Genomic DNA, 25,223 nt, shown 5'->3' on the forward strand with positions numbered 1-25,223 from the left:
TTTGCGCCTCAAAGTCTTAAGGGCCCAGTTATTCCACATATTTTGTTTTCATTTTTTGCAAATACCTTAACAGTTTTTTTGTACGCAAGACAAAGAGTATGCACTTGTTTTGACCATAGGGTTTTGACAGATTTGTGATTAAAAAATGGCGCCACCGGAAATGCTCCAGAACCGGACATGCGCAGTAGCGTTCCAACGAGTTTGTTATTGTTTACGTCCATGAAATCGCGATTTCTGTTCGCAGAAAGATATTTTATTTTACAGAACACCCGTGTAAAATGCTATTTAACCTTCCTTAAGCAATACTCAGAATTAAACATATTTATTGTACTTCTTGTTAGACCCCATTTCAACATGATTTGGAAGATTGAAGGCTCACATCAGATGAAGGAATGTAAAAAACGGTATGAATTCTCTCCACACAAGCGTTTAAAGTTACGGCCGCATAGCGCCCTCTGTTGACGGTATTTCTCAGTGCAGCCCGTGACAATGTGACTCATCCAATGTTTCCGTGCAGTTCCATGGTTTCAGGGCGGAGAGCGAGAAGCGCTGAGAGTCGCACTTCCACCAGCAGCCTTTACTCTCACACTGATCAGTAACCTCACTCACACACACATACACACACACACTCACGGGGCTGGACTCACACTCAGCCGGGCTTCACCCGTCTACGGATCTACAGCCGCCGGAACATTCAGGAGTTTTAAGTGGTTTTAATGTTCGCCGGAGAGAGCGGTAAGTCAAAGCTTTGTGTGATAGTGCGTTAGAATGCTAACACGGTTAGCCGGTTAGCCTCTGTTTAAGACACAATAAACGTGCGTTAAACAACATCCAGTATTGTGGATGTGTTTTGACAGCTGCATGCATGCTCTATGGAGGTGCATGATGCTGGATCGGCCTGGTCCCAGTTTATCTGATAATCATGGGCTGTGGTAGAAGCTTGTAGCCAGTTAGCCATTATTTATATCCTCTTCCTCTCTATGGATGTATGGAGCTCATAAGGAGCTTATGGGCCAGATCAGGCCTGACATGTATGGGCATATCAGGTCTGCTTTCACATGATGTGTCCATGATCATCACCAGACATGGGTGCTATTCTCTCTTTCCACATGTGGTTTTGCTAGTATTGATGGTAGAAGAATGTTTAATGATGATGGGCTTTAACTAGTCTGTTTTTTAATGGATAAGCTTGGTTAATTGCATCGTATCAAGATGATGGATGTGGTTTTGCATGCTTCTGATGTGAGTGTGTGGTTTGGTATGTGGTATGTCCATTTTCTATTGTTCACAATAGCTTTGTGAACATAAAACGCTTTCATTTGCTTGATTTCACAATGTTTTAATCGTTAAAGTCTACACTTGGAGTTTTAAAATTTTCAACTGAAGAGGTATGTAAGAGTTCAGAAGATCAGGTTCAGCCTAGTGTACTCTGGTCAATATGTCTCATGTCACACTGGAATGTGTAAGGTGTGGAACACGTTCCTTCAGCCTAATGTACTGTAATCATGTTATGCAACCTGAAAGGTAAAACAGGGCCTGTAACTGCTTGCCAAATGATTGTGTTGATTTGGCAGGGTTGTCCTATCATTTGTGGTTAGAATGTGATGTTAATATTGAAGAAATACCCACTTCTTGATGTAAAACTGAGCCTAAGAACAGCTCAAGTTTATGACTTTGACCATAACTTTGTAAAGCCTACCATTTCATTTTTGACATGGAAGGCCTCTAAATTATCAACATGATCAAAACTGCTGAAAAACTTGTTTTACACAATCTACTACATGCCTTCTGTTGTCTGATTGATAGTTCTTTTTAGTAAGTAAAAGGCCTTTTCATATAATTCTAAAAATTATTCAGGTTATGGTACCGTTAAACATCTTTCTGCGTAATAGGATTTTTTTAAAAAGTAAACGTCAAAGTATTTACTGAAGTAACCTAGATTTACAGAATTATAATTTTTTTAATTGAAAAATCGAATGTAATAATTTTTCTAAGTATTGAATGTGGTACAACATATTTTTGACAAATGTTTTTATTTATATTTCTCTTATATTTGCGTTGTCCATTGCCATTAAACCGGTTTCGAAGACAGGGCTTAGATTAAGCCAGGATTAGGCCTTAGTTCAATTTGGGCATTTAAGTAGCTTTTATACACAATCGGAATCTTAGGAAAAAAAAAAAAAACGTTACCGGTGTGTATCATGAGACAAAGCAATGGCACTGACATTTTAAGATATGTCGATGCAAGTTGCTTTCAGTTAAAACAGCTCAAACATTCATTCTTGCCTGTGAAACCAGGGGTGAGAGTCTATGACTGGATCCTTATTGCAGGGATTATATGTGTTTGGCAACTGCTCTTCTAACCCTATTGATAGTTGTTTAAGAGATGAAAAGCTACACACTCCATGTAGGAAGACACATCATAGCCATATTACAGGATGACAATGTCAAGATTCTTCAGGCTTAAACTGTGAAAGAATGATTGGAAGGGAGCATGAAGTGTCGTTTTCACACATGAATTGGCACCTCTGAGTCCAGACCTTAAATTCATTGAAAGTCATTGGGATGTGCTGGAGGCAACTACATGTCCAAAAATGACCAAAGTACAAAAATTACTGCACCTCTTGATGAAAATAAATGTTCGATGTTATTTCCATCATGAGGTGCATCTATATTTGATCGTAAAACTAAGCATTTATGTAATATACATTTAATTGATATATGTTTAATTAATATAACCATTTAATATGCATATATACGGCTGTGCAAAGATTAATTGCAATTAATTGCATCCAAAATAAAAGTTTGTGTTTATATAATATATATGTGTGTGTGTGCTGTGTAGATTTGAGACACCTTAAAGGTGCAGCTTGGACATATCTTCAGTGAAGGGTGTGCATGCATACATTTAAGAATTATTTGCACATAAATACTTTATATATATATATATATATATATATATATATATATATTATATATATATAAAAATATTTTTATATATAAACACAAACTTTTATTTTGGATGCGATTAATCGTAATCAATCTTTGCACAGCCAATATATATATATATATATATATATACACACATATATATATATACAATATATATATATATATATATATATATATATATAGACAACTAATATTGGTATTTTGTGTACCAGTCTGATATATTTTTTGTGTAATACAGTCTGCTATAAAAATTGCATATTTTTGTCTCTCAAACAGCTCATATTAAATAAACGATCTCCATATTCTCAATATATCATACGAAATGGGCCATAAAACCAAAAGCCTGATTTATCAAATATTAAACAGATTTTATTGAAATGTTTAATAATCTTTTGTAAAAAAAAAAAAAAAAAAAAGAGAAAGATTTCATATGTCAGGCTTTACAGGGTTAATCTGATCTCACCTGTGCAATATTAGAGAGACCGTGCAATATTACACAACAGTTACAGTACATTCCTGGCCATAGACTGTCATTCACTGACAGATTGTTGGCTGATATGGTGTTGTATTTGGAATTCTCTAAAAAAGTGGAGCTGTTGAATTTTGATGTGTTATTTCGAAAGGACTGTAAATGTATTCTGATTTTAGTATTTCACATTGGAACAACCCCTTGACCATTCAGCTGGGGGACATTTGAATCCATTACGACTGCATGGTAATTGGTAGTCTGCCAGCGTGAGGCATTACAGCGGGATATGATTTATTTAAGCTTTTTTATAGGCTGTTCAATAGGCAAGCTGAAATCTGAAATGCTATTTGTGGTAATCTTCCACTTTTGTTGTGTACAAAATGGTCTGGAGCATCTGGGCCGCCTTGTTTGTAAGATGACCAGATTTTATAAATGCATATTAATATTATCCTTAGAAATTTTGACCAATTTAATATGGGCTTTGCTATCGATATCTGTAATAATCAACTGTTTATGATGACAACATAATCACTAGTGAAGGGGGCCGAACAATCCAAATCCTTGAATTACTCCTCTAAACCACAATGAGCTTTTTTTTATGAAAAGAGAAGGACATTTATTTTGGTTGAACAAAAGATGATGTAGTGGCATGTAGTGTTCATTGTTAATGATTCAAGCTATTACTATGATATTTAAGGACCGTGAAAGCACTATGTAAAATTAATGGATTTTGCAGACTAATTTATTTTGTTTGCTATTAAGGCAAACATGCTGCTGCTTCTCATATTTAGGGTTAGGGGTCTGAATGAATTTCTAACTTTAAGAATTATAGGCATAGCCTAGGTTTTTTATTACTTTTCGCAATTGAACTGTGGTTAGACAGTTTAATAGCTCTTGAAGAAAAAAACAAACAACTGAATTAATTGTAAACATTGAAAATTATTTCATTTTAGTGAGTGATTTTTTTTATTTTATTTTTTAAATTGACATGAATGAAACGGGGAGTTTATTAGGCTATTGTTTGTCCCCTTAAAGCTGCAATACCTAAGATTTAGATGCCGCTAGAGGGCGCTACATTCAAAACAACAACAATGGCTTTGCTTGATGACGACGTGGAGAAACGCGGAATGATGGGAACTGTTGTTTTCAACTCCACCGTGGATAAATCAGTCAGACGGGAATCGAAAATTAGTTGTCATGGATGAGGTAAAGTTCGATTTCTATAAACGTTGCGTTTAATGACATGCTTGTTTTTCATTAAACTGAAATAACCGTGCAGGAAAAGTCAGGTTTAAAAGTAAATTAGTTATCACAGATGTTACTGTACGAGTCACTGGACGAAGCTATGGTGGAGAGGGTTTGAAGGGGCAGGTCTCTTGCAAGGATTTGACGTGGCTGGTCCTCCTTGGTAACTTTATAAAAATAAAAAATCAATTTAATGTACATTTGACACATCTTTTCATGTCGTGTAAGTATTCAACCACAGCTACAGTTTCACAAAATTAACGTTAAGGGGGTCGCACACCGGACGAGAAGCTGCAGCGCCGCGTCGCACCACATAATTATTCGAACACATTATTATCTATAAGTGTACACATACCGGCGGCGCCATTCGGCGTCTGTCCGCGGCGCCCAGCAACGCCTCAATCAGGACCGTGTTCAAAATCCTGCTGCGCCACAGAGCGCCATTTACACAGTTTTATATAAAAATTTAATTATTTTTGTCTCAAATCGTTGCTAAAGGATCCTGACTTCGCCCTATGCTGCAATATATATTTAGTTTTGCAGTGATTTACAGAAATTAGCTACTTGAATGACAATTGCTGATGTTATTATTAGATTTTTCAGGTGAGATTCTCAATTCATTCCGTGAACGGATGATCTGAGGTAAAGTTTTCAGAATGCAGACTCAGCAACGATTGTATTTAATTGTACAGTACAATCATAACATAGAACAGACATTATCTTAATTTTCTGTCATTAAACATAACAATATGGCTGGCCATACACTGATGAGAAAGTGTGCGTCCGGTGTTCGATAACGTTACTGTGGAGTTGTCCTAAACGTGACGCGGCGCTTCTCGTCCGGTGTGCGACCCCCTTTACAGCCAACAGTTCACATTCCGAGAATAAATGAAAAGAACAAATGTGCTCCATTCCATGACAAATGCGCGAAACAAGCTGTCATTTGTTAGACGCGAAACAAGCTGTCGTTTGATAGACGCTAACGCACAACTACCGCATTTGTCCAGGACTACACGTAGTACGAGCGGAAACCGAGGTAAGCGGATATGACGCGATTGACTCGCGACTCCCAGATCACCCCTGCTCACACGTCCCGTTTCCTTGGTTAAAATCTCAATTTTCTCTCGATTTAAATATTGTTTGAAACATATGGAATATTGTGAGTTATCATCTTTACTAAATGTATAACACTGGCCTTGTGATTTTGGGATATTTTAATGCAAAAATCTTAGGTATTCCACCTTTAAGGCCGTGTGTCCACCAAAGCGTTTTTTCACGCTTTTTTTGTTTTCAATCGGAGCGCCGCGTTTTTTAGAACCGCTTGCGCGTAACGTGGCCACTGAGAGTTTTTCGTTTTTTTTAACGCTGAAAGCGCTGAGAGTTTGGCGTTTTTTTACAGGTCGCCGAGAATTGAAGTATTTTCAACTTTGGGTAAAATGCAATGCTCATCACTGTCACTTTTTACCCAACCGTCCAATCACAGTGGAGGAGTGGCGGGACATACCACACCCGACCAACTGCCAAAACATTCTTTCTGTATAACGACATCCACCAACAGAGCTAACCAGACAAAATGATTTAAATGGTCCACTGATTTAAATGGTCCACCCCTCAAAATAAGTGGCTTACTGCTAGGGCTATCGCGATAACCGCAATATTGTAGTACCGCGCTTGCAGAGGATTGCACGTAACCGCAACAACCACGATATTCAAGTTTTTTTGTTATTTTTTCAATAAGGCTATACCCTTTTTCTATTGAACTTCATGCATGTGTATGCATGTAAGTTCATAATGATAACAAGACTGCTCGGGGAAATAAAATTACAGTCACGCATTGAATCAACGCCAGATTGGTCTCTAAGTGAAGCTTCAGCGTTACCCATGCAACACATTGCTGCTTAGCTGAGCCTTGAAAAGTGGAACTCAAATTTTAAAATAAGTAACACCTTGTTTCATTACATCTCTTTTAATGAATCAGCTTTTTTGAATGTGTTCGTTGAATGAACGGTTTAATGACTCGCACAAAGTCCGTTGTCATAACAATGTGCGCGCTGAGTGAAAGCCTTTCAATGCGCATAGACGCTGTTTAGTTTCGCTTACATTGGTTACTGAAAAATGTCCTCGTTTTTGTCCACATCGTAAACTTATTTATATAGCAACAAATACATATAAATTAAATAAATAAATAAATGGCGGTAATGCTGCATATCACTCAACATTACCGCAAGGAAAATTCCATAACCGCGACAGCCCTACTTACTGCTCTTAAATGGCCAAATACACACAAAATTATGTCTTGGCAAATATTCAGGTGAAAACAGTCAGTTTTGGAACTTAAATAGTTGAGAAAGACAATACATGTTATAAGATATGTGCATAAGCTTAAAGTCTAAAAAGTCTGCTGTTGTCCGCCATGTTAATCAAGGAGCAAAAACAAAGAAAAGCATTGTTCTTGACTGAATAACTTTTTTGTAATTTTAGTTCTTAGCATCAATATGTATTTAATTTTTACAATGAAGTGTCATTTTTCATTTGATTACTTTAATTTGCTTTAGGGGCCTATGAAATCCACGTAATGGTTAAATTATAATGTAATTAATTGAAATCATTAAACTTATACAATTTAACAGCAATTTTATTATACGTTTAACAAAAATGACTTGTTTAGGTCCTTATGAAATATATTTTAATTCTTCTCAAATTCCATTATTTTTTTTAACCGAATTCTGTGTTTTCTTTTTAAAATTTTCTGGATTCCATTTGAATGATTATATTAATAATCAAAAAACATGTCTACTTAATTGCATAAAAAAGAAAAAAAAACTAACTCGTATTTAACATTTTCTGGCAATCAAATGTAGGTAAAACATTAATTTAATTGATCTTTTTTAATTATATGAAATTAAACAAACCTTTGATTTTTCCTGAAATAATATTGTAATAAAAACGTATTATTATTTTTGTTAGTATCGTTGAGACGTAGCTAAATTCTGCTGTAAAACTGTACGTGATTTGATTTAAGTGTAAAGACCTGCTTTTTAATAATTCATAAAAAATTGACATTCCGTTTAATTCTGCATTATACAGTGAATTCAGTTTTTTTGACTGGATTCCGTCCATGTTTTCCTCATCATGAAAATCATAGGGCCCTTCCTGAAAATGCTGAATATGAATTTGCTCATTTGTTCTAATTTTATTGCTGACTGTTTTACTTGTCTTTCTTTTTGTGTGATTTAAGTTCAAAGATTTAAGTAAAGCCTCCCTTGTGCTGTAACAAAATAAATTACCCAAGTTATCAAACAATTCTAATATAATAGCAGAATAGATGGCAGTTTTCCCTGGGGTATCAAAAATGTTTTTGAATATGTTTTAGCATCCTCATTGATTTTACACTTCATGTCTTCATCTCTTCCTGATGACTGACATGATTTATGGAGATAAGGAGAAGATATAGGATGCTGTGGACATGTGAAAGTCATGGCCACTCCCTTGGCAGTCATCTCCAGCACTGGCCTGAGGTTAATGCTACTGGAATTGAATCAGCCCTTTTAGGAGGCAGCCTCTCTTCTGGAGCACCAGCTTACTTGCCAGCCATGTGGCTTTTATTTTTTCACTAACAAGAGGAAATCAATACAAATCCATGATGGTCCATGATGTTGAAGGCCTGTGGCAGTGGAACCACTATGCAGCTTGGCATGATGGGAATGGATTACTCTGATTTTCAGTCAAATCTGCTGTTGGACTATATAAACATGATGAATAATGAATCATTTATATTTGATGCTAGAATAAAGAGTTAAATAGACTCTAAAACTTAATAGTTAGGCCTTAATTTTTTTATTAGTGGCTCTTTGAAATGTTTGATTCTCATTTGACAAACATTGTATTTGACCCTTCTACACTTTAACGAGCATGACTAGTAGACTGAATGTTGTTTGCATAACATGTAATTTTAGAAAAGCCTTTATTTTTACTTTTAATGTTGTATTCTATTTCATTATTAATAATTTCTTCTTTTGAAATGTATTAATGGTGCTGTTTCATTCTGGACTTTTGCTTTATTTTCCTTTTAACTTTAATATCTTTTTGTTTTTTGCCCTAGCTACCTCTAACCGTCTACATATTTAGGTGTTTATAAAACAATGGGCCATATGCACGCATAAGTTCCGCATTTGACGCAAGGATGCTCAACAGTTTCCGGTTGGGGAGATTAAAGCGGAGTCTTCAAAATTGACTGTCCTCCCGTCTTTAAAACAAAACGTTCATACGTTTAGATGTAATTTTATATATAGTTAGGTTTATTTAATATAATTTTAAAAAGAAGCATAAACACAACGAGGGGTGTCTGTTTTATCTGTTTTTGTGACTAACGTTTCTTTAGTATAACCATGGAGTATAAAATTCAATATAAATTCTCGGTATTGCATTGGACTCTACGATCGGCGGAAGTTATCAAGCATCCTTACACCTTCACCGGAAATAACGCCGTGCATAGAGCCCATTTAGAGTTTTTTTTTTTTTTTTTACATTTTCATCTATATTCACAAGAGCCCGACCGATGAAGGATTTTGAAGGCCGATACCGATACAAATATTTTTGGGTTTTAAAATCCGATATTCCGATATATCGGCCGATATTTTATTTATTTATTTATTTTTTTAAACTGGACATTATAGTCACAAATTTTGTCACTTATTTGAGTTTAGAGAACTGATGGGGATGTTCTTTTAATTGTTATTCAAGCAATGTCTCGTGACCAACTCAACGAGTGTTGCCAACAGGGACTGTGGACAAACTATACAACTCCAACACTCATGACATGGTTCAAGCGTGTTTCGTCCGTTTTAAATTTATTGTTGAAATATTCATTTATCGGCCATTATAACTGCCGATACCGATAGTTTGGAAAATGCCTAATATCGGCCGATAATATCGGTCTGCCGACATATCGGTCTGGCTCTAATATTCACCACAACATTAACAGACTTAAAAACAGTTGTACAACCTTCAGCAAATTAGGCTGAAATTGGTTATTGGAATAGCTCTCTAACCACATACAGCTATAAGGTCTTCAATGTGACATCAACATGCAAGATTACAAACATTATAAAATGATGATTGTGGTTGTTATCAATTTATGACTGTTTGTGTTCTAATGACTAATGTTTGTCCTGGTTTATCTCTGATTAACAGGAACCTGCCATCATGGTATTGTCGTTACCAGCCAGTGTGCTAAAGTGAGCTGGATTTTCCCTCCGGTTTAAACCTCACCCCTCCCCCAGGGGCCACACCCCCTCCATCCCACCGGAGGACCAGCAATCATGGCGGGAATCAAGCGCGGATACGACGGAAAGATCGCTGGACTGTACGACCTGGACAAGACGCTCGGCCGTGGCCATTTCGCCGTGGTCAAACTCGCGCGTCACGTCTTCACCGGCGAAAAAGTTGCGGTCAAGGTAATCGACAAGACCAAGCTTGACACGGTCGCAACCGGTCACCTCTTCCAGGAGGTCCGCTGTATGAAACTGGTCCAGCACCCCAACATCGTTCGGCTCTACGAGGTCATCGACACACAGACAAAGCTCTACCTGATCTTGGAGCTCGGCGATGGCGGTGACATGTTTGATTACATCATGAAGCACGAGGAGGGATTGAGCGAGGAGCTGGCAAAGAAATATTTCGCCCAGATAGTGCACGCCATCTCGTACTGTCACCGGTTGCACGTGGTTCACCGCGACCTGAAGCCGGAGAATGTGGTGTTCTTTGAGAAACAGGGAGTGGTCAAGCTCACCGACTTTGGTTTCAGCAATAAGTTCCAGCCGGGAAAGAAGCTGACCACCAGCTGTGGCTCGTTGGCTTATTCTGCCCCGGAGATCCTGCTGGGAGATGAGTATGATGCACCTGCTGTGGGTAAGTGCCTGTGCATCTCAGCTCAGTAATTCACACTCCAACATACAAATCAAAGTTTCAGTTTGCCATGGGCATTTATTCAGGCTCTGTTTATTTCCTCATTAGTATGTTAGTGTCTCAAAAATCTGTTTTACAGTGATTTTTAATTATCACGTGTAAAGATGTTGTTTGGCACAATGTTTTTGAATGGTTGAGAGAATTCGCTTTACCCCCATAATATAATTAACAATAATCAGGCCAGTTAACTAAAACTAAAGCCTAAAACCATTTTCAGGAAAATAGAGTAACTGAAAAAAATATATAAATAATGAAAGTATTGTAATTCAAGTTGAAGTTTGTGAAAATGTGTGAAAATGAGATTGTCAGAACAGACTGAAGGGGGTGCATTCTGCAATGGGCGGCCTGCGAACTCCTTGTGACTTTTAAAGCTGACTTCTGCTCATAAAAATGCAAACTATTTTCAGTAAAACGTTTCTTCAATATATTATAATTCTGACTCTGGGTTCTTCATTCATCATATCTGGTCCTTGGGTCTTTGACTGTAAATCCCCTTACAAAACCAAGCGGCAACCTTCAGGATTCTCTCTTGAATCCAAGATGGAAGTGACTTAAACTGCAATTCATCGACTGACCTCTAGAGACAGGCTCCAAAAGACACCCCATGATGAAATGACCAACTTTACAGCAGAAGATATGTTTACAGCCTGCTACAAAAAGTGGTTTTGGTCTATATAGCTATAATTTTTCCCTTCATGACTAGTGTGAGGGGGATTTAAAAAAAGAATATATATATACATATATTATAACTCATCCATTTGAATTATATTAAGCCTTAAAGTTATGCACAATTGACCTATGGCTAAGCCACGCCCCCTCCACACACTCGGACACACAGTCAGCTTTCGGGGCCAGCCGTCATAGTATGACACATTTTACAAGAGGCAATTAGGGATTTTTGGAGACAGAAAGATTATATATCATCTCGAAGTCAACTAAAGGGCCTTAACTATGCATTGGAGGTAGACATGTGCCGGTATTCGGTAATGCGATAAATCGCGGTAATGAATATGCACGATATTGTTATCGCGGGCTCTTCAAAATACCGTGAAAAATAATAGATTCGAATTTAGACTTTTAAAGCGCGCATTAGCTGCTTATTTTCCTTCAACCGCTCAAACACTGCGTGCTGCGCAGAACACGTGCGCACTCTGATGTAAACAATCCCCATTATGTATAAGCACTGTGTGCATGCAGTGCGCACTAGTCTAATGTAAACAGTCCTCACATGGAGTAGAAGCATGGCGGAATACTCCCGACGATTTATTCCCGCAGGGCTGCCAACTCTCAGACATTCCGCTTTAGACTCAAGCTTGAGACTTTCAGACAGGACGCGGAATACGCGCGCGACGCGCAGGGATGTTTTGTTGCTGCGTCGACCTGCATCGACCACGCCGGTGTTAAAGTTCAAAATAGTTAAACTTTTTATTTGTAAAATGGCAAATCGCGTTGTATCTGAAGGGCAACGTTGAACCAAGCGGCCGCAGCGTCGCGCATTCCGCGTCCTGTCTGAAAGACGATTAACGCATTTGACACTTTTCACACGCTCTTCTACAGAGAAAAATCACAGAGCAAAGAGGACACTGACACCGACAGACTAGACAGAGCAGGTTACTTTTGATATGAAAGTTGTTATTGATAAATTGAAGTTGATAAATCAGCTCTTCTGATCACAGATCGTTGCTCCTCAGTTCAAGTAAACCGATCATCATGTTACTTTCGTTTTTATTTAAAGATACAGTACAACTTACCGAAAGGTATATTTACTTATACATAATAACGATCAATCAGTGTTTTCAAACATGGAAAGAGGTCAGTAAAACTGCAGGAGAACAGTTGTGTCACAAAACGTTACATTTACCTCAGGAAAGCCATTTAATGACCAGCACATTAGTTGACTAGAAAAAAAAATATCAAGGAGTATTTTGCTAAATATTATATTTAATTTCTCTCTGTATGTTTACAGCATTATGTGAGTTATGTTTTTTTCTTGAGAAACATTAATAGACTGGGGCCTACCTAATATTTATCCAAATGAGTCAATATTGAATTAAGACTGAAATCAAATCCAAGAATTTAATTGAATAATACAAACAGTAACCTACCAGTCATTGTAACATGTTGTCACTAAACTTTAAACAATTTGGTTTAGTTTACCATATGTTTCGAAAATCACAATTACACATTGTGATACAAGTTGAGGTTTTTTTAGAGACCCACAATGCATCTGTTTTTCTTGAGCATTAAAATATAACTTCATTAAAATATTGTGATAATACCGTATATACCGTGATAAAAGCTCAATCAATTAACCGCAGCATGAAAATTTGATACCGGCACATGCCTAATTGGAGGGTTAAATTAATAATTTTATTAAGAAGTTCGATGAAAAGCTTCAGTTCCTGGGAAAAATGTACAGGTCACAGTGTAAACGTGATAAACCGCATATCGTTGCCATCACCGTTTGGTGCTACAGTATTTACATGAATCATTCAGCACAACATCAACGCAGCTTGAAGCTAACATTAACGTTTTCTAATGTTAGTCTAACCTAACGTTATGTCAGATATTTAAAGATAACGTTCAAATACGTTGTTGACTTAGAACAGATGTTGACATCCTTGTTTAATTTATCCACGTTTAGTTGGTGTTGTGGTCTACCGCATAACTTAATCCAGAGCAGACACTTATCTCGGCTGAGATGTGGTTCGGGAAAGGGTAAAAACAAATACAAACCGTCGCCCAGCCTCTCGGGAACCTAGTGTCGGAGTTGCATGTACCCCATGCACACCGTTTGACCATTTTAAACTTAAAATGACAAGAAAAAACGAATGAAAACTGACTAACTGCAATGCATTTCAATGGACGTGGAAGCAGAGAATGTCCGAGTGTATTGGGTTAGTTGCGCACTGTGATTGGCTCATCACGTTTTAGGGTGTGGCTTAGCCATAGGTCAATTAAGGGCGTGGGCACTTGCTGTCACTACTAGCTGTTTGTCTGCGGTCTGTTAGCCGTCACGTTACCTCAGCTAATCCCGCCTCTTTGTCCATTTTCGGTCTATCACAAAACCATAAAATTACGCTGCTAAGATGGCGATAGCCGGCTCCGCCCACTTTTGGCTTCAAAAATGCTCTTCACAAACCTACGAGTATTTTTTTGCACTCTTGACTTAACTTTTACTCAATATCTCACTGGTGTCACATGGTCTAATCTCTTTTCCTTCACACTGTGAAAAAGCCCAGGCTGTCACATGGTATTAATTAAGCGCCACCTACTGTCCGAGAGTAAATTAGCGTTTTCAATCAGGCTGTAAGTGAAAGTCGGACCAAATTCTCGTCCCAAACATTCTTTTTAGTGTGACCAGGCTTTGCAGCTTTGGTTCCTGTTTACAGGTGACCTCTAAAAGCCATCTAAGTATTGTTAGAGTGTTTCTAACATGCAAGCATTTGTCATATGATAAACTATCCCAGTGTGAGCAGGACTGAGCAGCATCATATTCAATTGATTTTATTATCTGTCGCTGTAAGGCATGTCCATACTGCTGTCAAAAACACGGCTTAAACTCTTTATTAGAAAACATGTCAGAACAACCCTATACTGCAAATGTGGTTATGAAGAGAGAATTTCACTTGAGCTTCAAGTCCTGGATTATTAGGCCATGGATTCTTGAAGCGTGTTGGTGGAATCCTTTCATCATTGTTGTGTTGGCTCCTTGAGATAGTGAACACCAGCATTCAAGTTAATGCAGGTTGAGACGTAACCTTTCCAAGAGTAAGAGGTGGTAGAGGCGTTAGACATGTCTTGGCATGCAAAGCTCCAATCTCTCCACTGGCCAAGACAGGCAAGCAAAGGTGACCACTCAAAACAAGCACTTTTTTTGCACTTGATATGAAATATTCAGATCTGATAATGCCTTATTTAATGAATTATTGCAGCTATTATCATTAGAAACTGTCTGCAACAATTTCTTTTAACAAAATAAAATACTACACGACACGTTAAAAAAATACATGTCACTGATATGATGAGTACCATATCAGTTATTGACAGCTAGATTTCTTTATGTCTCTATTTAATTGCATGTTTTAAAATCTTCAACATTCATTTGAATCTATTTAATCTTTTAAAACACCATTGTTTTAACTATTTAATAATGTCCCACTAATAAACAAAATGCTATATTAAATGTAGTTATTGTAATTCATTTTTAGTATTGGGGTTACATTATTTTAAGGTGCCCTCTTACAGTGTAATACATTTAGGTACTGAGTAATATGAACTTACTATAGAGTTAGGATTGGGTTACTTGCTTGTAATTATGCATTTATAGTTATTAATATTAACTATATGCAACGTGTAACAAGGACAGTAAAATAAAACATTACAGTATTTCATTTGTAGCATTTGAAGAGTTTTGAATGTTTATTTGGACAAAATGCCAAATTGTAGGGCATTTAAAGAAATGTATGCTATCTGCCATAACATAAAAAAGTTTGTATCGACTTGTCTATATAGACCACAATTGTAATATTGTTGTATTTCTAATAATAAATGTAATATATATAGATAAGAGTTGTGGTTGTGCTGAAAAGCTTTAGGCCTAATCTAAACACCCAGAGCAGATAGCACTTGCGTAAGCTCTGTACACATTTGTACAGTAACTGTCACAACACTGCAGTCATAGTGACATGGTCTTGGGTTAATTGTATTTCCAGGCCTTATACAGGCAGGTGGTGGGACAGTTAATCCGCTCTTTGTTTGAGCTGAGCTTCCCTGCCGGAGCCCTGGTTAAACACTTGTTATTGACACTGTCAGTGTGATTAAACAGACATTGTGCTCTGATACTGGCGGGTGAGTTCTGGTTTCGCTTCCTAATCGATAATAATTTGTCCAGTGTTTGGCTTGAAAACCTGTTTAATACCTCATTGTGCGACCCGAAAATGCACTTCTGTGACTGACGCATATTCGGATCCTAAATGTTAGTTCCTGTGAGCACTAAATATTTGTTAATTTCGTGTGCAGTTCATACGAGTACACAGCAGGAGAATACTGTTGTCAGTCCTGTATTTGAGTCCTTAATACGGTTGCGTTCATACACAGTTCGGTTATTTGCTGCAGTGAACACTGCATTCACACACCTGTACATTTTCTGGCATAATCATTAAAACATCAATCGTAGCAGCTCTGTCTGTAATCTTGATATAACTTAAATGGTTAATGGGTATTTATTAATTGAATGCCTTTTACATTTCTCTTTACATCTCTCTATTATTTGTCAGACTGCAACTAGTTAGTTTGACCGTTCTCGACTGAGCGTGATCTTGATGCATCCCCAATTTATTTTTCACATTTTTACCTTAAAAGGTTAGTTCACCCAAAAATGAAAATTCTGTCAGTATTTACTCACCCTCATGTTGTTCCAACCCCGTAAGACCTTCGTTCATCTTCGGAACACAAATTAAGATATTTAAGATATTAAGATCGCTCCTGCATACTAGTCCATAGGCTTCTTGAGGGAATGACACTTGCTGGCATCTAAAAGTCATTAAAGACATCGTTAAAATTGTCCAAGTGACTAGACTGGCTCAATCTTAAGTTTATCAAACGACGAGAACACTTTTTGTGCGCAAAAAAACAACAAAAATAACGACTTTATTTCAACTATTCGTTTATTTCTCTCTCTGCCTCGAGTCAGGTTACTAGTTTAATAGCGTAAGCTTCTGTTATTGTACGTCACACGCATCACACACATGACCAGCGTCGGCCAATAGTGAGCCTTCGTGTGACGTAGCTTTACGCTATCACACTACGTTAACGGACTACAGGCCCATAGAGAAGGAAGTAAATATTTGAAATAAAGTCGTTATTTTTGTTTGTTTTGGTGCACAAAAAGTATTCTCGTCGTTTGTTAAACTTAAGATTGAGCCACTGTAGTCACTTGGACTATTTTAACGATGTCTTTAATGACTTTTAGATGCCAGCAAGTGTCATTCCCTCAAGAAGCCTACGGACTGTATGCAGGAGCGATCTTAATATCTTAAATATCTTAATTTGTGTTCCGAAGATGAACAAAGGTCATACGGGGTTGGAACAAAATGAGGGTGAGTAAATACTGACAGAATTTTCATTTTTTGGGGAGCTAACCCTTTAAGGCCTGTACACACCAGGACGAATATCAGCACGCGTTATTCGCCAGTGTTTTTCAACGCGTTTTTTGTGTTCACACCCAAGCGATTTTCGCTGACGATGAGCTGAGTGAACATGCTAATTCATTCCCTAACATTAGATGCCGCCCATTTGCTCTGCAATACCACTCCATAACAGTTCACTTTTATCAAGATGTTTGTAGTCACTGTCACGTAAAGTCATATAGTTCTTTATTTTCTAGCACCAAACAGACCAGCAGCTCTACATTCATCTTGCCTCGCATCTTCCTCGTCTTATTTCTTCCTGGCTGTGTAGACGGCGACGCTACTTGGCGTATATCATCTTCTCCGTTCCGTATGTGTGCTTGGCAAGACCGTTTTGTGTTTGAGCGCCCCCAAGTTGTTTTACTGTAACTTCAAAAGCTCCAAACACGTGAGCAAAAGCACCAATCTCATTGGTCGGATATTTTTTGACGCGGCACGTCAAACTAAAAAAAACTAACTCGAAGCGTTTTTTTAAAAAAATGACGCTTTTACACGTGGCGTTTTGCGCATCGGTGTGCACACTTACATTGGCGCCCTTTGTTTAGTCAAAAGGCGTTAAACGTCGGCGATTATCGCGCGCAAAATTAATCCCAGTAAACAGGCCTTTAGCATTGATGGTTTCTAGTCATCTACTAGGGCTGCATGATTAATCGAATTTTAATCACGATCACGATTTTGGCTTCCCACAATCAAATGTGCGTGATCAAGGGATATTTAAAATCCGTCATTCTGTTCACAGAATGCTCTGTATTTAAGTTTTTTTTTATTTTATTTTTATTTATTTTTTTTGCAAAGCCAATTTAGCGCTCCGTAAACCCGTCTGATCACGTGCCTCCATGAGCGACAGTGCACAAGGGGAGAGACCGAGTGTCCAAGAGCGCGATCAACAGCGCGTGAGAGTTACCGAGTGTGTCTCCGCACGAGAGAGGCGACTGTACGTTCACACCACCGCCGACTTGAGCTTCCATAGTCAATTATTTTCAATGGAAGCTGGCTTTTCAAATCCATCGACGTCGCGTTTTGAGCGTCAATCAGAAAGTTGAAAGAAGCTCAACTTTATGTGAATGAGCTATGATGCGGTTCAGCGGCAAGCAGCGGCAAAACACCAGCAACCAATTGGAATATAGACGTCCTTTGCACTGGCTGATTCCGGAGAAACAGAATTTAAAACTTTCGTTCCTACTAAAACATTAATTCCGAGAAAATGGAAGAGAAGCTTGTAATCGCCATTGCTGGGTTCCCTACAGGTTTCCTATATATTGTGGCTTGATGTTGTTTGCTTATAGGGACCACATGAGCACAACTTTTATTTGAAATATTTACAAACGCTTGTTTTAAAGTGGGAATGCAATTAAGTTGCTAATGGTGACACCGATTTGACCAATTGCATTTATAGCCTAAATGCTAATAATAATAATAGCTAACTATTGTTTTTTTTAATCAATGAAATGTGACTAAACAGTTATAAAAATGCTGTCTTTATAAAAGGTTTCTTCAATGTATTGCTTGTTTTTTTCCCTGTTTATTACATTTCATATTGTAACACTTCTATTCTCCCTGCAACGTCAGAGCGTTCATAGTGTCAACAAGCATCCCTGTACTTTTTGACAAGCGTCCTTGACAGTGCGGCCAGATCTTCTTTAATGCTCAAGTCGACGGCGGTGTGAACGTACAGCGAGTATGTCTGCGTGCGAGCGACAGCGCATGAGAGACCAAGTGTGAGCATTAGTAAGTTAATATATAATTACTATATAAAAGGCATGGGAATTTGATTAATGGCCTCAGTAGCCTACTATAAACGTCTTGTTTTGAACTATTGTTTAATAAATAGAAATAATTCGAGCACATAAACTTTCATATGGAGGATTAAATAAGATGCAGTAAGATTTCACAACTAATCACTGACACTGAACCACAACCAGGTTTTACGTTTCTTAAGCGTCATAACAACTCTAAATTTTATCCATTAATCGAACTTCCACAGTGCATAGTCCTGCCTTGAAATGTTCTCATTTGGTTACATTCTGTTATTTGATTGTATATTTTGAGTTTTATTCACATTCGCAAGTTTATATTTTGCTTCCTAAAATATAGCCTATTTATACAATTTAAAATGTAAAATAGTGCCCTGTTGAAGTTTTGCTACATTTTCTTTATTTTTCTTTATTCTTTAAGGAGATGCACTACATTTTGGTGAATAAGATGATCTGTTTCATTTTGATGCACATAGTTGGACATTAGCAGGAATGCAGTAGTAAAAGCAGTTATAATTAGCCTATGTGACAATGACATTTGTTTTGGTAAAATCAACAAAAAATTGTGATAATTAATTGTGATCTCAATATTGATCAAAACAATCGTGATTATCATTTTCAGCCCTGCCATCTACTGTAATACAAATGAATGAAGAACCGACTCGTGAAAGGTTCTGCCATTTGAAACGATGGCAACTCTAAAAAGGAATTTGACTTTTCACCTCAGTGAATTGATTCATAGCGTGACGCTTATCTGATTAAAAAGACTAATGAAAATGTTGAATCGTGCAGTGACATGTTTGTTGTTGTTGGTTTCCTTCACTTCTCAATTCTTTACTTAGTTTCCGTGACAAAAGACCAAGTTATCTTTGGCTTGACTCTATGCATAGCAGGATTTGAAAACACATTAACTCCAGGTTTCCCACGGTCATGGAAAACCTGTAAAACGTTTTCGAATTTTTTGATTTATTTTTTTGAATTCTTGACCTCATCTTGATCTGCAATGATCTGACTTTTTTTTATTTTAAGTCTAATTTGTTTAACGCTAAGTCAAGAACACTGTATTATTTGTCTAGCGCTGTCTGTGTTTATCCAGTTTTTAAGTTAGCAGCCTCAGGCACAGACTATGGGCTGTTTACACCTGGCTACTTCATGCGTTTTCTCTGATCCAATAGCTATCCAGTCGTGAAAAGACCAGGTATAAATGCCTTCTGAAATGCTTTCAGGATTTAAATCCGATCAATCAAACCACTTCAGAAGGTGGTCTGAGATGCGTTCCAGATGAAACTGGACGTGTCAATGCGTCTGGTTGTTGAAACCACAAACTCCTACCAAAATGTTCAAAAATAAACACGTGAGAGCGTGTTATGGGCTATATGACATCCTATAGTCTTATAGGACTGTGCTACTGCAATGCATCGTGGCAGAAAAAGTATGTTGAGATCACAAAAGTATTTGTAACAAGCAGCACATGGAAAATTGTGTCATTATTTCGTTAATTAAATCAATGTCTTCATCATGTTATGGCAAACTAGAAGCTTCTTTGCATCAACACAATCTTAAATATTTATTATTTATAGCAAAGCTCAAATTTTCCATGTTTTTCTTAGGCTCTGGAGTGTTGACGTTTGTTCGATTTGTTGTATGATAATCCAAACACCGGAAACACAAACTGAATTCCAGGACCATGAACACTGAAGTCTGTAAAATTCAATCTTGATTGTGGTTGGTTGGTTTATTGGCACTATAACAGTAGAATTTTGGTTTGTTTTGAACATAACATTCCTGAATTATTCTGCTTTCAATATCAAGATTGGTCAAAAAGACTAAGCGACTAGATATTAATGTAAACTGCAAATTCCTGCATTTAAAAAATGGTGGATCAGCATTTGTACTCCTCGTCCAGCCAGATAAAGCAAATGTCTCCATTTTGCACATTCAAAAAGTCACATCTGAACACCTTCTAGTGGCTTTGTGTGCATGTAGCCTCATTCATCTAGAACCCTGGCCATTCAGTCATCTGAAACATCACCAAAGGCAAACACGCGCACACACACGCAGCTTGTGTGTGAATGTTCTCAGCTTTGAGTCCCTCAGCTCAGCTCAGGTTCACCTCCTAGAGCGTTTCACGCCTGCTATAAATGATCTGAATTGAACTCTTATCAGAGCATCATGTAATGGCGTATACACTTTAGTCATTGCATTATTGGTTAATGCTTTTAGGGCTCAATGCTAAGGATTTTTTCTATGGTTACATTTTTTTAATCTCAAATATGACACAAGTAAACTGTAATGAAATAAGAACAAATAAACAAATCACAAGCAATAGAACAAATATACAAATTAAATAACAGTTATATTCAGATTCAAAAAGTGAATGGCTAACGAATGTAAAACAACACTGCATTGTCAGGTCAATATAGATTCAGTAATTTCTCCTAATCGGCTATTTGTCACAGCAATGCCTTTTACTCGAATACTCATGGTTTGATACCGTTTTTAAAAAAAGATGTATATTGGACAATGTGCATATATACAGGTATTAATAAAATTAATTCTAGCTGTGAGCCTAGGGGTATTGTACAACATTAGCCTCCTCCATAAAACGTTTCACAGGTCTTTAACAGTAAAAACAATAGCTGATCTGAACTCCCCACTTAGATCTTCACTCTAAATAGTTAATTAAAAATAGTTTTTAATAGAATAATACAAAATTCACGTCAAGTCATCTTTATTTATAGAGCGCCATACAGATTGTTTCAAAGCCACTTTACAGTGATAACATCAGAATGATTTAATGATGCAAATGGAGTTCATTTCGGCTGTACAGTAGTAGTAGTGTTTATTTATTGATCCCTGTCAGGAAAGCAGTTTTGAAGCAAGCTCACGCAGAGATTTTTTTTTTAAATCACAGTTGGCATATACAAATATTGTCATTGTTCAGCTTAAAGGAGTAGTTCACTTAATTTACTCACACCCATGTCACCTAAGATGTCCATGTCTTTCTTTCTTCAGTCGAAAAGAAATTAAGTTTTTTGATGAAAACATTCCAGCATTTTTCTCAATATAATGCACTTAAATCATTCGTTGAATGAACCAAATGACTCGGAAAAAGATTTTTTCAGTTGTACTGTTGTCTGACAGACTGGTGACTGTATTCCAACAATCAGCTTATGGAGACTGTGCGTGGCTTATGGTATGTGTAAATTCCCATCTTGGTGATATATTAATATAAATGGTCAACAGTCAAATGGATCAATGCATTAAGCCTTGGCACTACATTAGGCTAATAGACCTGCCACTGTCTATTATGTCATTAATATTAATAAAGCAACAATATTGACAGAAGAAATATAATATATTTCTTCATTACTGACTGTTTGCTATAATGACTAGAAAAACTGTGCCATTGTTTTAACTTGTTTATAATAATAGAGATATCCAGAGAGACAATTTCATTGCTATTATTATGGATTCAGTTGGTATCAAGACATCTCTAACCAATAGGGATCTTCGCCCGTGACGTCACGACGCGGTTACATGTGCTCTGGTTGGCAGAAAAGTAATGGCCATTTGCGGCACAGTATTATAAAGTCATAATTTAACCCAAAGATTGGGTATTGTACAGTCAGTGTATCATCTGTGTACACACCCTTATAGATTAAGGGCAAATTATTGTATTTTCTTCGATACATTTTTACGTATATGTTGACCAATGTTATACATCAGAGGTAAGATAATTTTGATTCAAAATATAGCCCATGGACAAATTACACCTCAATTTTACTCTATTTGTAACAAATTTACTAGTTATCCAGTTAACACAAGTAATATTCGTAATTATGACTTATAGGCATCTAAAGAGTTGTACGCCTTCATTGACTCTCTGATAAACATAGATGGCGTGTCGATGATATACAGGTAGATGTCGCCGAATGTCAAATGTGGCCATGTGTTATGGCTTTTGCTCCAATTCTCACTCAATCGATATGGATCAGGCATAGAACATGAACCCTGGTTATATAAAAGCTTTACCTTATATCTCCTTTTAGCTTTTGACAGAACACATAGACTGCTGCTGCGTATGTTTTGGTTCTTTCTGCCAACCAGTTCGCGCCACATATGATGCTGGCGAACATCCCTATAGAATGAAACTGGCAAAAGTAAAGATTGGATAGACAGGTCAGTGGGTAATTGTTTTGGCTTTTGCTGTTGATGTTCGCCTAGACCCAGCAAAGTGTCACTCAAAAATGTTCAGAAAAAAAAAAAAAGGAATGATTTCCCACAGTTTTGTCAGAAAACCCAGAGGCCAGCTGACAGCTCATATAATCAAGTGTGTGTTTGGTTCAGAAAGACTCGAAAGACAACTAAGTTTGGTATTCACAGGCTTTTTGACAGGCTTTTAGTGTGTGCATGCTTTGAGAAAAGCGCATGTTAAAATGGCACATCAGCAAGCAAATGAAATGTTTAACCAGCAAGGCTTTAAAGCACATGCAAATAATGGACTTTTGTGTCCCGTGAGTGTAACTCACCCTTTACAGTATATGTTGGGATGGAGGCACCAGAACTGCAACTGATAGAATACACTCTAGCACAATACTACGATATTTCTTTATGTTTCGTCCGCGATCAAAAATCATGATGTCACAAACACCCGCATTTAAACAATTTCCAACGAAAACCATCCTGACAATTCTAAAATATAAATGCTCGTAACAGAATGATTTTTGAAGGATAGTTTAACCAATCGTTCCTAGATTGTACATTAGGATACTTAGGGCGTTTTCACACCTGAAAGTCCACATCAAGGTCCGAACCAAAGTACACGTTGAGATACATTTTATACTTTCAGAAAGTTTAGGGTTGGTTTCACACTGCAATTATGCAAGCGCACTAAAGAACTTTACATGACGTACTTGCAGCCCACATAGATGATGACGACAGGACGCATCTTGACATTGATTGGTTTAGTAAATGGACGTGCGTCTGACTTCAGCGTGTTGTCAATTCGCCAGGTAACTTTGACAACATGAACGAACAGACGCATATCATTGCAACTATATTGTTATTTTTATAGCATGATTACTTGCAGCACCAACTATACACAAGGCTAGTTCAAATTCGTCAAATGAACGTCCTCGTCATGCGAACATTTTATCGTCGCCTCCAGGAAAGGAGGAGAAGACTGCAAGTTGATTTCTTATGTCATCAGACCATACTTCAATTAAAAACCTCCCCGTGTGCTACCACGGCTTATATTTCCTGCCACCTCTGTTTTTTCGGCTATGCTGGAAGCACCAGAACTTTCTGTAAAAGGTCTGAAAGTCCGAACCATGCAGAGATTCTTTCACACCAGAAATGAACCAAACCTTTGTTCAGTTTGATCCGGACCGAGACTACCTCTTTTCGTCGGACCAAATTTCATCTGTTTGGTCCGAACCGTAGTCCGGGGTAGGTTTCACACCTGTAATTTTAATTCGGACCAAACTGAAAAGTGCGAAAGTTCAGACCAAACAAGGTAGGTGTGAAAGGGCCCTTAATGTCTATTAAGTTCACCAACATTCATTTTTAGTGTATAAACTGTCAGATGAGACCAAACATGACATAATTACACATTATAACACTCTAGTTAATAAACAGTATGTAGTTGAAAGCATATGTCCTGTGAAGCAAATGCCACAGACCTGTCATTGAGGTGCAAATGGCTCAGTCTCCCCAACAGTCCTCAATCAGCATATTGTTGAAACCCCTTGCACTAGGTAGGCATTAAAGTCGGTGTCAAACGGAAGTTGAGATTGTAATTTTTTCCTTGTTGTGACATATATTCGAGTGAAACGGCTTCTGAAACTAGAAAAAAATGTAGGGCAGGGCTTGATTTCGTCTTTCGGGAATTGATTGGATCGTTGGAGGTTGGGTGTTGCAAACAAAATGGAGGCATATTTGAATGCGATTCTCTGAATGGCGGAGCACCGATAGCCACACCCTCATCAGATCTGGCCGCACCCTTTCGCCATTCCACGTGACCGAAATAGAAGAGAGGTCGTTTCGATGGGGGAGGGTAGGGTTATGTATTTGATTAAAGATTATAAGGGTACACTTCAGAAAAAATACATATTGTGGCTTTAAGTGTGTGTTGTTGTTGTTGTTTTATCTTACAGACCCCAAACTTTTGAAAAGTAAAGGGTGTATAAAAATAGAAAAAAAGATCCATCCTTGCTTTAACTAACCTTTAGCACAGACTGGTGTCTCCAGGACTTCTCTGACTAGCCCTGTGTGGCGAGGTATAGGCCTACATCAGGATTTGGATTGGCTAGTTTAAGTGAAGGACTCTATGCCTGTGTTTGAGAAAATGATGCGTTCTTTCTGTCGGAGCACCCCACTGCTGTTCTCTGAGCCGCTCTGAAGATCGTTACTGTGCGCTGAGCTCACCAGAGAAAGTTGCCAAGTGGCTAAACCGCAATCACTAATTAAAGCACCAGCGAGGCACATATGCTGCCTGCATGCTTACACGGGTCCCGTCACTTCTGCTGCACTGGCACCACAACCAGGGGACCTATACCCTCCTCTTGCGTCTCTTTCTTCTCTGGATTGGAAAGGGAGGGAGCAGAATATGGATGTACCATGAGATGGATGGTGCAGGCTATT

At 37.7% G+C, this 25,223-nt stretch overlaps 1 protein-coding gene across 1 annotated transcript in view; it reads left to right on the forward strand.

The window, feature by feature from the left end:
• The first annotated feature begins 530 nt into the window (after positions 1-530).
• Positions 531-25,223, forward strand: part of snrka (SNF related kinase a) — a 70,065-nt gene continuing 45,372 nt past the window's right edge. Inside the window, exons 1-2 of the mRNA XM_039694491.2 lie at positions 531-735; positions 9,860-10,576. Coding sequence (XP_039550425.2) covers positions 9,988-10,576 — 589 coding nt within the window. The 5' untranslated portion in view covers positions 531-735; positions 9,860-9,987. The remainder of the gene's footprint in view (positions 736-9,859; positions 10,577-25,223) is intronic.

The sequence above is a fragment of the Pimephales promelas genome, chromosome 12 (assembly GCF_988280905.1).
Source record: "Pimephales promelas chromosome 12, fPimPro1.hap1.1, whole genome shotgun sequence".
NCBI classification, from domain to species: domain Eukaryota; kingdom Metazoa; phylum Chordata; class Actinopteri; order Cypriniformes; family Leuciscidae; genus Pimephales; species Pimephales promelas.